Genomic DNA, 13,044 nt, shown 5'->3' on the forward strand with positions numbered 1-13,044 from the left:
TTCTCGCTTATGATATACCGCAAAATAAAAGAAGGGTTTTGGGTTTATTGATTTTTACGATATAGTATTCATTATAATTATTGTTTTTATTACTCATGCTCTTCATTTTAAGTTTACTTGTTCATCACATCGTCCGGTTTACGATCAGTTGAGGTGCGAAAGTTCAATCACCCATTCACACACACACAAACACACGCACAAACAGTGATCCTAGCGTACCACGTGTCCTATCAACCCATATACCTCCGAACACCACGATTTTCTTCGCCTGCATTCTTTCCAACTGGCTTTTTTACTGGGTTATCTCTCCTTGCTTCCGTACGGGTGTAGTGAGAAAAAGGGTACCGTAATGCTAATAAATAATTTACACCATCGACAAACAAAAGTGGGTTGGACAGCGAAATCATTCATGCGCGTGGCTCGTTCTTGTTAGGTAAACGATAGCCAATCATTTTGCTCTATATTCATTCACTTTACTGAATAATACTCATCACGCGTCGTGCTTTCTAACCTATTATTTGGAAAAGAGGACCAAGATGTACATAAGAATTTGTGTGTGCTGTGTGCTGTGGGACAAAGTTACTGCACTTACGGTACTCGGTGCACCGGTATTTGATGTTCCTGATGGTTTGTACACCGACCACCTTATGTTTTTGTTCCACGGTATGCGAAAGTGTTTTTTTCTTTTCTTTTCTTTTCTTTTCGCTCACCAGAACTCTCACCGGAATTATATCACCGGTAAGGGTATGGAAGGGAGAGGGAGGAAGGTTGGGGTCGCTGGATGGGCCACGCTAATCTAATGCAGCTGTGCCACGCTCTCGTTAGTTTTGTTGATTATTACTAAGCTAAGAACAGAAATCTGCCCATGATACGATTAAACAATAAATTGGAATTCTAATCAACACAATACAGAGTGTGCTCTCTCTCTTCCTGTTTCCCACTTTCCGATACGAAACCGACACACAAGTATGTTTGCTAAAACATAATACCCTATCATGATCATCCGCGTGCTGTACCATTTTACACACCTTCTTGAAACTGTCCAGATGAATTTGCGCGAATAAAACGTCTCTTCGTCACAAACGATAAAATAGGGCGGTTATTTGTTGTTCAGTAGTATGCAGTGTATTGTCGGTATTACCTTTAGTTCCAATTGGACATAGGCTGGCTACATGCTGATCGAAAATAGAACATTTTACGGTTTTGTTACAGGCCATGTGTTGTAACTACCTTCACTACTACCTACACACGATCGAATCGGAGGGGAATAAATGGTTAAAATTAAATAAAGACACAACAAAGCACAGACCTAACAAACAAAGCCACAAGTGTATCGAATGAATAGGTAATGTACCGGTAAAAGGAAAGAAAACAGCGCTCAAATTCCATACAGCAATAGCACACTTTTAATCCACCTTTACTACGCTGTAGATTTTGCGAATAAACCAGAAGCAGGCAAAGAAACCTATCGAACCGGTTAGCAAAAAGAACAGAAAAACCATTATCAGCGTGTAACCAAAGTACAAGAAAGTCGAGGCAGCATCTTCGATCTGCAGCTTCGTGGCAAAATAGTGACAGCAGTACACGAACAGATACACCGCGGTAAAGCCAGACGTTAGGAACGATCGCCACCACCAGTGATAGTCTTCGGCGCACAGATGGAAATAGCACAGCAGAATCGTCGTCTCGGAGCAGGTGATCACGAGTATCAAAAACACGAGAAACAGAAAACCAAACATATAGTACATCTGGCTGGACCACAACGAGTTCAGAATGAAGAAGAGCTGTATAAAAATGCACCCGAACGGTAGCACGCCCCCCATGATAATACCAGGGATCGGTTGCGTGTAGATGGATTGATCCGGAATCTGGCGAGGAATCTGGTTCGTTCGCACCGGATGCTCCAAGGACTGGAAAAGAAAGGAATGGAATAAAATCAAACCTCCAAATGCAGGGTCCAGTGACTACCATGGCATCGTACTCACCCGTTTCCGGAAACCGAAATAAGCTCCAACGAAGGTGAGCGGAACGGAGACACCGAACCAAAGGGCGAGTAACGCTATCAGGGTCGAAAACGGAACTGCACCCGAACTTCCTTTACTCCACAGTATCAAATTCATTACGAAAAACAATCCAAACACGACGCTAAAGAAAAAACGGACAAACAAAGTTATTAAATTCATCTTTATAAAGTGTAATGTGAAGGTTGATACTGTCTTACCCAGGGCACAACATAGACGTCAACAAAACGTTGCTCTTCCACTTGATTCCACCAAAGCTCTTGTAGATACGGGCCGAAACATACCCGGCCGGTGTACCGAGTAGTACAAACAACACCATGGCACACGTCATCAAGGCGCCCCGATTAGCCGGCGATAGGAATCCGAGACACGCGAATGCTAGCGTAACCAGCGTCATACAGAACACCTGTATGCCCGAGCCCAGAAACACAGAAAGCAGCATGCCTTTGCGCGGTGGTCGGAAAACATCACCGTGAACCAGCTTCCAGCCGAACTCTTCCTGCGCATCCTCACCGGAATCCATCTGATTGTACCGCGCAATGTCCTTGTGAAGCGTGCGAAGCATGATCATTGCCACCATGCCCGATAGGAACAGCACGATGACGAGTGAGTTCAAAATGCTAAACCACTGAATGTTGGTGTGCGGCATCGACTCGAGAATGTAATCCCAGCGGGAAGACCACTTGATCTTGTTGTTCTGTGTGAAGTGTACCGAGTACGTGTACACGATATCCAGCGTTTGGCCATTCGGTAGCGCGCTGGATTGAATTTCAATCGGTTCCTTACTCTCACAGTTCAGCTCGTTCGGGTCCTTATGGTTAATGGACGACGGTACCACCTTCACCGAGATGATGCGTCCACCGTTCTGTTTGAATGCCACTCCCCACTCCTCGGTAGCTCCGCTGTGGTACGTAATGGTCAAATCAACGTGATTGAACGGATAATAATACCCGGCCCGGTTGTAGTTGGGATTTGTAATGCAACCTTCTTCACCGTCCGGATGGCGACGTACCAGGCAACCCATAGGGAATCCGGTACTGCAGTACTGGCGCTCGTTTTCCAGCGGATAGCACCAAGTGACCGGCATATTGTCCACTATCCAATGGTGTTGATAATTTAAACTCATACCCTTCTTCAACACCATCAACCGATGGTCACTGTCCGGATCGCCACCCTTGTAATGTTTCACACAAGCCTTCGCACATTTTACATCCTCTAGGAATTGAATTTTGTACGGTCCCGGGCGGATACGTTCGCCAAATACTACCTGGCCGAGGTTCTCTACCGGCGAGTTGGCTTCGTCGATGGGACAAAAGTCGAAGTGATGGTATTCGTACGGAATCACTGATTCCTCCGTGTTTAGCCGATTCACATAGAGCGTTACCTCGGACTGCAAAAGAAACATATAAGAACAGCATATAGCAAACAGAAATGAACGAGCCCGCATTATTATTCATGACTAACATACCTTGCATGATTTTTGCATTTCCGATTTGCGACAATAGTTTACCGGGGCCAACCCGGGAAGGTAGAACGCTTCCACCAATCCCACTGTCAGTAGGCAAACAATCGGAAGTAAGCCGATGGTAAGATTGCCCATTCCGCTCTTGACAGAACTGTGTCTCGTCATAATGTTTTACGGTGTTACTTCGATATCGCTGCACCGGATGAAGCGCACACAACGAACCACACGCACACACACCGTTACAAACACTTCCAGTTTTACGCACCGCTTACTTGATTCCAGGAATGTCTTCCCTGGAGATGGATTGTTTTTTCGTGATTTTTTTTGTTCTCTTCACTAGCAGGAATCACTGTCGTGCCGGTTTCAAGAGACACATACACCAACTCAATTAAAAGCGTACTGCAGCACTGCAGACAATTGTTTTCACAATCGTCAACAGCCCGTTTAGAGTCCGGGGATACCGATGACCTATTCGATGAAAGAAGTGAATAAATAACAAATTACTCATAATTTCATTCTATGCAGCTCTTTTTTCTTTGCGATGACGACAACTTCGCCTCTACCGCTGTTTGCAGTAGTAGTGGTAGTAGTAGAAGGTGCCAACTAGAAAAGCGTAGAAACTGAAACGTAGCAACCCAACAAAATACTTTTGCGTGTACTGTAGGTGTACGATTTCACAACTTACCTTTCGTTTGTCACACTTTGAACTGCATTCTGCTTTGCTCTATCGTTTTTCGTGCTAGAAATTTGGAGAGAAACGTAAACGAAAAAGATAAACTTCTGCTGACCCGATGTATTGTTGGCCAAACTGTGCAAAGTGTATGTAACGCAGGTTAGCCCATAGGTTCCTGTCCCTATCAGCATCTGACATAACACACCCAATAAAGCATATAAATCCTAGCTTTTCAGTATATTTTCTTTCGGCGTTGTGACAATAATTTAAAAAATAAAAACGCTTTGCCTTTTCCTTGTCAAACTACCCAAATTATTCTAGGCAAATTAAGAAAAATAAGTGAAGTTAGATTCCGTTGTCATCATGCAATATATGGCCCAGCCTTGCGATTCTTGCGTCGATGAACGTCAAACATTTTGGAGCACGTTCGCAGAACTTATTTTGCCGGTTAAAAACATTGAAATAAAATTAAACTTTGAAGCATTCGTTTCAAGACAATACTCGTAGATCTGTGATGAACACTTATACAGCAATTTTGCTCGATTTTCTCTAAAGGAGTGAATGCATTAATCAATTTAAATATTGTAGTTGTTGACATCGTCATCAGGAGCACGTACGCGTTTGACTTCCGTGGCCTACAGTACGCAGCCAAACTGTCAGTGAGGAAATAGCAACTTCCGCTTGTTGACATTTTTCCTGTCTCTTTCTTTTCGTCCCTATCCGATTGCGGAGAGTGCACACATTTTGTGCCTGGTTTTTAAAACAGCAAAAACTCGGATAACTTACCCCTAAAATGGTTAGTTTCTTGTGGAAAGTGTTACTTATAGCTCGTAGCATCTGTGCAGCATGAATTGATCCCTGCACGTACAGCATTTTCGGCGTTGTGGTGATGTGTTGACTAGGCGCGGTACTGGCTCATCGATAGTTCCTTGCAGGATTCTTCTGTAGTTTCGCTGAACGTTGTTGCAACCGGCAATGTTTGCGTTATGGATTTGGCGAAAGATAAAGCTGCTGCAACCTAGTTAACATTAACCGCTGCGTGATTTTGGTTTCATTTCACATAGATGACTGTACTATTGCTGTATTCGTTCTTTTTAGGCCAAGCGTACCAGGAAGGTTGGAATCGTCGGAAAGTACGGTACCCGTTATGGTGCTTCGCTGCGTAAGATGGTGAAGAAGATGGAAATCACCCAACACGCCAAGTACACCTGCACGTTCTGCGGCAAGGTAAGCCCATGATCTGCTTTTCCAATTATGAAGCACCTTTAACGGTTCATTCTCTTGTAGGATGCTATGAAGCGATCGTGCGTAGGTATCTGGTCGTGCAAGCGATGCAACCGTGTCGTTGCCGGCGGTGCCTGGGTGTACTCTACCACAGCTGCTGCTTCGGTACGATCAGCTGTCCGACGTCTGCGTGAATTGTAAAAGGTACCGCTTGGCACGGTAACGGAAAGCGAAATGATGCATTCGGGACTACACTTGGGGGAGAGTGAAGAGGTGAAACTCGGGATTCCAGCAAAGCGATGTGTTGTTTGCCAATATCATTTGTTTTTTTAGGAAACCCATCATCATAGCTTTCTACAACTGGCAGGGCCTGTGAGTCAGATCGTTTTGTGTTAATAAAAAGGGAATGGTTCTATAAAGAACGAATGGAATGGAAACGGTTCGGAAGGAAATAGTGAGTGTTGTTTTTAGTTGTGTTTTATATGCGAATGGACGAGGTAACATAAAATCCGAAACGCGAAAGTACTGTATTTTATCGAGTATAGTGCGCAACGTTTTTCAAATAATATGCGGAAATATTACCCCGCTCTAGATTCGGATTTTTAGCTATTCTGGAGGGTTGGAACAAGTGGATAATGAATGCTGCCGGTTAGTCTTAGAAGGCCAAACGGGCCTTTATTGTTTGGGCGTAAAGAAGAATGTCATGCAAGGAAACGGTTTTTTAATACCCAGGATGTGGAACAGAAGCTCATTATCTCTTCGTTGACGACCATTCAGATCAGCTGAGATGCAGCTGACGTGAATCTTGGTCCCATCTTGGCGTTCTATGGTTTTTGAAGCTGCTTAAATTTATACTGTTTGATTTGTGTAAACAACTTATTTTTTCAAAAATTGATTTTATTTACTTTGTGCTAAAAATGATAATACTTACAGTTCCAGACGTCGTTTGAGTAACCTTTCGTCAAGAAGACGTGCTATAGGTAGCTTACCCAAACACTGATTATTAATTCATCTTTCAAACGTTACGATTCTCTGGAGCTACCTCCATAATATGATATTCTAAGTATCTTTTGTAATTGAAATATTTATTTCACTGTAGGCCGCTAGCAAACATGTTTGCTGATATTTCAGATTTCTCACGGCCAATATTTAGGTCGTAATTTTAAAATGCTTTTACGGATAATAATCTTTAAACGGAAGTGGTTAAAAGGGAAGAACAGAGCATTGAAACAATAAACAGAAAAATGCAGGAAGCATGATAAACTCTCATCTAGCTGCATCCGTCGTGTAGCGCATCACCCATATAACCTTTCTTTTTAAACTTACATCTATCAAGCACAGCCTTTGGGGAATGTTGGTTTTTCGTTACCCTTATTGGTTTAGTCGTTTTTTTTTTATTTTCTTTCGGTTGAAATATTCAACTTTATAAAAATAATAATACCACGTGACAGTGGCGGTTCAATCTACCACCACTTCGAACACGACTGATCCAATCATCTTCCGATTGATCCAGAATACGACAAAATCGACGTTTGTATTCAAACACAGTATGACTACGATAAAAACGATTAATAAATAATTTCTGTTCGAATTTTGTGTGTGTGTGTGTGTGTTGTTTTTTTGCTTTTGGCAGTCATGTATTTTTTTTTATTCAGTCATCATCACCATCAACATACGTCTCTCGCTTTCTCTCGATATTCACATTCTCGATAATCGCACATTTATCTCATACAAATCCGCACAAATATATCTCACTACCCAAATGTACAATCTGTCCCGGGGCTTGCAAAATACACGCAACATATCCTCTTTCTTACGCACATAAAATACATTAACGCACCCGCACGCACAACTCTTACGCATTATATTCACAGATTTGTCACGCATACGCATCGCTTCAGACTATCGCTCGACTTTAGCAATATCTTCTAACTACCCACCCCCACACTCATTCCCGCTCGCAGCACTCGCTCACAGCACAGTGTTGTGTGTAATGATAGTAAAGTAGTAATGATTAGTACACGTAGTTGCAGCAGTAGTGTGTTCAGTGTGTTTATTGTTGCGTAGTAATAGTCCTAAAACGTCCTAGTAGTAGTAGTAGTAGTAGTAGTAGTTCGAGCTTTTCCGAGCTTCCGATCGTAACGATGCCATCGTTCTTTTTGAAAGTCGATGATCGTGTGGCTTAAAGATAATGATTGAAAGCTTTTCATACCTTGCAACCCTCCCGGGGTAATTGTAAGTTCGTCCATTCTTCGTATCATTCCGCTAGTCTTTGGTCGTACCAGGACATTGCATTAACGTAGTTTTTGTCCTTTTATGTATGTTTTGCAAACCGCGTATAATTGCGCTAGTGTGCTTTTAATGTTGGTTTTAATTCGCCTGTCGCTCACACGCACTTTTTAGTCTCCTTTTCGTTTATTTGGTCAGTCTCAAACTCGATCATACATATTATATGATATCCATAACGACGTTCGCGCCGCCCCGCTCTCACGCATTCGAGCTCTCCCCGCGATACTTTGTGCCAGTGCCCTTCCCAGTATCAGTCATCAGCAGCATTCAAAAGTAGGGATGGTTATCAGCGTCTTTGGCTGCATGCCGTCCTAGTCAGTTCCAGTTGTTATGTTTATTATGTTTTATGTGTAGAAATTGTTGTTATTATTCCGCAGCAAAGGAAGTCCTTTGTAGAGTTCGCGTTTACACTCTCACGCTCATTTCGCACAAAGTCTCCCACATACACGTTTATCTCTCTATACACATATCACACACCCGTCCTCGATCGCGATCATACATTAAACTAAGTGCGTTACGGCAGATGAAACACATACAAAATATATTATATTTTCCACACATTCATTCAATTCCACGACTAGTCCCATTCGAAGCATTTCAACTCACAACAAAAAGTATCAGTATAATTTGGCCTGATGTTTTCCCATATTAACTACTCTGGCTTAAATATTCAGAAACATATTATGTTGAACAAAGAAAAGCACACGCGAAATTGTGGAGGGTTTTGTTTTGTTTGATTTTCCATAACGGCAAAAATTATAAATTTCGTTGTTGAATCAAATCGTAATTCAGGACTTCAATTTTACTAGTTATCAAACTGGGACTGAAAAAATAATAAGAAAGTTCGAAGGGCATAGTAGTTTCGATACACCGGTTTACTTAACGTCTCTACTCTACACTTACACGCCTGGTTGTTTTTTTTTGTAATTTAACCTCTAAGTTGAACAAACTTATATTATAATGTGCACACTTACACCTGAATCATAGTAACATTCAAAGACTCGATTATACACGCTTCCGAAAACAAACTAAAAACATACTTCCGTATTCACGCATTATTTGTGTTATTCTCACGATCACAGTGACCCATTCACGAAAGTTTCATTCATTACGCTAGGTTTTAATATGTTTGGTCACAAATACATCGTAGTCTCGTTCATCCCATCTCTCATGCATTCGTCTCACATGTCACAATTCGATACAACAATATTAGCAAGAATGAAAAATTTACATCTTTTTGATACACCGCCATGGCGTATTTCTTCAAACAAGGCTTTAACTATTTTATCGAATCTTCGTTTCACTGTGAGTGTGTTTATGGTACCGCGTAGTGTGTGAGTTTGCTTTCTTTGTAGGTTTCGTTTTGTTTTGTAGTAATTTATTTTAGTTTCCTAATTTTATTACTTTATCTTCATCTTTTTTTTCTCTCTCTCTCTCTCTCTCTCTCTCTCTCTGTCCCTCCGTCTTCCCCGTATATTTCACCTGTGTCAGTAACGGTCAGCAGAGTCCTTGTCCCTGGTTTATAATTTTTTCGCTTTTCTGTAGTTTTCTCACCGTTCCTAGCACAACAATGGCGGTCAGTCAGTTGGAAGAATTCATGATTAAGTCGATATTGATGATAGAAATTCCTCGCACCAACGTTTTTTTGCTTTCTTTTACAGATTCTGTTATCTCCTTTTTGTCGATGATGACTAACCAAACTCCTGCCCATATATTTTCTATTCGAAACTTTACTATATAACTTTGTAAAATGTGTTTTTAGTAAAGTAATAGAAAATAAAACGAGAAAAAGAAAATTCCTCCCAAATTTGTATTTTCTACGCATTAACTTCCCAATTTGCCCCGAATTGCATTTTCTTATCAATAGTAAAGTCCGTCCCACACTATTATAAAGTCGTCTTTTTATCGTTGATTTTGTTATGTTTGCTGTACACGGGGGTTTTGTATTGTTAAATTTGTTTACCTAGTACTCGTTACTACCTTCATTTCTCTGTTGGGTTTTGGAGTGTTTGTTGTAAAAATGTTTTGTTTATCGCTCTGTATGGTTGAGTGTTGTATTGCATTGTTTTGTATGGTTTTCTTACAATCATATAAATGTTGGTACGGTATCAATGTATGTAACACCATTATCCTTCTTCCGTTTTTTTGTAATTAGTTTAATATTACACACTCACTTCCCTGCCCTTAGACTTTCTGTTTGTGTCCGTATTTGGTACCTGAGTAAATTGTCGCAGTTAAGTGTAATGATTATACGCGTCTGGTTTGCTTTGTGTGCACTTTTTTCTTACATTACGTGTAACGTCGCCTAACACAGTGGGCTGACTATTGCTGTTTGTTTTTTTGTTTGTTCTTGTAACTCCACTTGATAATCACAATCCATCAAAAAAGAATTGATCAGCTCTGGTATCTCAGAATCGAAATGCACTGATAATAAATCGACACCGGATAGAGCACGCCAGAGAGTTAAGTTTTGATTTCCCCTAGTTTGTTTCATTTTATACAGATCATCACAGTAATAACGTTGCATTTGCATTTGAGCTAAAATACAAGTAAAATATTTTACATTTAAAAACGACCGCTGCCATCTACATTTCTAGATAAACGGTCGATCGTTGGCTCAAAACGTAGTGTTGTTTACGGTTGCCAATGGGGTTATGGTTCAACAGTTTGGCTGAACTATCAATAATCAGTTGTTCACAGTTTTAATTGAATATGCTGAAAAAAAAACAATTTTTTCCCAAAACATTATCCCTGCGTAAAATTTACACTACCTTTTTCATCGACATGATAATGGGTTCAGTGTTAGCGTAATATGTTTGTCTGCATCATATATGTGTACCGTCTGTTGAGTTTCACATTCCTATTTTGTGTGCATTTAACGTTTCGTTTTCGTACGTGTAACTAGTATATTCAGTCGGTTGAGTGTTCTGTATTATTGTAATCTCCTGGCACGTATTCAATTATCCTTTCCTGAAAGTAGCGTTTCTCTCATTCTTTAGATTTCATTTTGTTCTGATTAAAGAGATTTGATTCTCTTCCATATTCTGCCAGTGCCCACAAGCTCTGTGGGTCGCACTGAATTAAATTATTTTTCGTTCTTGCGTTATTATTGTATCGTTTCACATTATACATGACACTATCTACTAATGATATAGTTGTTTTGTTGTTTCGTACACATCGCATTTTCTACCGCTCAAACACGCATTTGTTGTCACAAAAAGAATAATTTATTCGCAATGCGCGTACACAGTCTCATTCATTCTCACGCATCTTCTCTCAGGCTCGTAAATGCCAATCAAGGAAATCGTTTTATAAAGCTCATTCAAATTTACATGTTCAGTTGACCTTCATGAACGCCTTTTCGATAGTAATCTACCACTTTTTGAAAATGCTTATAGTGGCTTTAAATTTCTTTCACACTCTAATTGTTTTTCTATGAATTGGACAATCAATAACCAACCCAAAATAAATCAAGTCTATCAACACTAATCCATCCAGTAGTTGCAGAAAAATTGTGCAAAGTTCCATACATCCCCTGTCCATACAGTCTAAAAATCTAACGCATTGCATCAAATAGATTTCAATTCACCCGCAGGCAATGAAATGGTACAACCTTTCTGCCTAATGCTGAACATATGCAATGGCGAGTCACATTTGCATTAGGTATCTGTATTAGCACACTTAGATAAACGAACATTTTTGCCAATTTGTTTCAGGAGTTGCTGCGTTAGATCGAAGTTAATTGCCATATTCTATTGAAAATGCGTAGAAATCATTGTATGTTGTTTCTGCGCACACACACGCCATTATATTTTTCATTTTGTCTTGATACGATTCTCTGTATCGAAGAACTCGAAAACATCGTTGAGAACTAAATACGCAAAATTACATGGATTTTGCTTGTGTAGAATTACCGTAAAACGTTTCAAACCCTTGTAAAGTAATTTATTAGTTACATTGCATAGAGTGCTTTTGAAACAGTTTTTATGTTTCGAGGAAATAAATAAATCAGCCAATTGCATAAATTCCTAGCGATGCGATCATGGCGCAAACAAATTGTTTGCCAATTTCGTTAAGCGTTGCTCACCACATGAAAATAATCTCACTGGACAGTATCAAGGAATTATAACAGGACAAAATAATTAAAACAATTTAAGTTAATAAAACCCCATTACAATTTACAATATTCTAGAAGGAAACATTCACTAGCCAATTACACATACACACCATCCACGCACACTCACATCCTCTACCCATTCACGCATTTGATTGAGAAGATGATGAGTGTACTGTAGCTTTATTTATTAATCATTGCATTGATTAAAGTTACCTCCTCAGGCATACATGGCTGCATACAAAAAAATTAATTTACGCATTCATACATACAATAATAACAGTCACACACTCTCTCGCAAAACTCTCAAATGTAAAACATACTAAATATCACGTTCATTCGTTTACACGATCTCAATGGTCTTTACGTTCCAATATATCGCACGATTTTCGCTCTTAAATACACCCAATCCCGCTAACATTCCTCACTTGCAATAATTCACCCCACATTTGCCATTCAATTATGTTGTATCGTGTTGTGTTATCGAAATGCACAGTGGAAAAAAGTTTCTCTCACGCACAGTTTTAATTAAATTGAAAAGATAAATTTTTAATCCGTTTTGAATAAAGATAAACCAACAACAGGTAAAAAAAAATATCCGGAGGAGGAGGGTTACACGGAATACAGTATTGTGAAGGTCCGTTACAGATGCAGAATAAACATCAAAACTTCCCAAATAGTTGTTATGGTTAAGCAATATAATAAATAATTAATGATTTGACGTGAATACTTCGAGGATTGACGCAATTAAAAGCTGGGGCTATATTGTGAACCGATAATTAGAAGTGCGATTAATCAAGAAATTTCATCAACTGTACATCTGGATAGATTTATAAGTAAATTTAGCTTGCTGATCGCTTTGCTAAATATAACGCAACATTTCACACTCTCGATATCAGCCATCTACACAGCAACATATATTTCTTCTACGACTCATTCATTCATTCATCATCAGAAACTCCCAAATTAACATGATCACATTCACATACTGTATACTCATACGCACGATCTGCAAATGGTACAAACTCATCACATGCCTCACCATCATACTATAGGAGTCGATCATTCGGACCTCACGTTTGCTTTTATCTCAATCAAGACCCTCGTTTTCTCACGTGTCACACACTCAATCTTATACGTGCGCTCATCATTCAATCTGTTCCGTTCACAGCAGAAATCACACACCATCACCAAACTTGCATGACTTTACCGTTTTTTTTTTGTTTTTTTTCGTGTCTTTTCTTGAACTACATGCTAC

General features: G+C 39.9%; 2 protein-coding genes across 3 annotated transcripts; one reads left to right on the plus strand and one right to left on the minus strand.

The window, feature by feature from the left end:
• Window positions 1-23: 23 nt before the first annotated feature.
• On the minus strand, window positions 24-4,295 carry LOC128303288 (transmembrane 9 superfamily member 2). The gene is made up of 5 exons (XM_053040188.1): window positions 4,172-4,295; window positions 3,490-3,954; window positions 2,222-3,411; window positions 1,986-2,145; window positions 24-1,910 (listed from the first exon to the last, which is right to left on the minus strand). Exons 2-5 carry the CDS (start codon window positions 3,649-3,651, stop codon window positions 1,407-1,409), a joined length of 2,016 nt encoding a protein of 671 aa, XP_052896148.1. The 5' UTR covers window positions 3,652-3,954; window positions 4,172-4,295; the 3' UTR covers window positions 24-1,406.
• Window positions 4,296-4,826: 531 nt separating this feature from the next.
• Window positions 4,827-5,837, plus strand: LOC128301547 (60S ribosomal protein L37a). 2 transcript variants are annotated; one of them, XR_008287348.1, is made up of 4 exons: window positions 4,827-4,955; window positions 5,258-5,386; window positions 5,447-5,656; window positions 5,717-5,837. XR_008287348.1 is itself a non-coding variant. In XM_053038096.1 (3 exons), the coding sequence occupies exons 1-3, from the start codon at window positions 4,953-4,955 to the stop codon at window positions 5,582-5,584; spliced, it is 270 nt and encodes an 89-aa protein (XP_052894056.1). In that variant the 5' UTR covers window positions 4,827-4,952; the 3' UTR covers window positions 5,585-5,837. The 2 variants fall into 2 exon arrangements, 1 of the variants encoding a protein (XP_052894056.1); XM_053038096.1 differs by having other exon boundaries at window positions 5,447-5,837.
• Window positions 5,838-13,044: the final 7,207 nt, after the last annotated feature.

The sequence above is a fragment of the Anopheles moucheti genome, chromosome 3, assembly GCF_943734755.1.
Source record: "Anopheles moucheti chromosome 3, idAnoMoucSN_F20_07, whole genome shotgun sequence".
Lineage (NCBI taxonomy): Eukaryota > Metazoa > Arthropoda > Insecta > Diptera > Culicidae > Anopheles > Anopheles moucheti.

Coding starts and splice junctions, on each gene's coding strand:
- LOC128301547 (XM_053038096.1), top strand. Junction 5,387..5,446: donor CCTGCACGTTCTGCGGCAAG/GTAAGCCCATGA, acceptor ATTCTCTTGTAG/GATGCTATGAAGCGATCGTG.
- LOC128303288 (XM_053040188.1), bottom strand. CDS start 3,651: ATGACGAGACACAGTTCTGTCAAGAGCGGAATGGGCAATCTTACCATC. Junction 3,412..3,489: donor AAATGCAAAAATCATGCAAG/GTATGTTAGTCA, acceptor TTTCTTTTGCAG/TCCGAGGTAACGCTCTATGT. Junction 2,146..2,221: donor ACGTCTATGTTGTGCCCTGG/GTAAGACAGTAT, acceptor TTTTTTCTTTAG/CGTCGTGTTTGGATTGTTTT.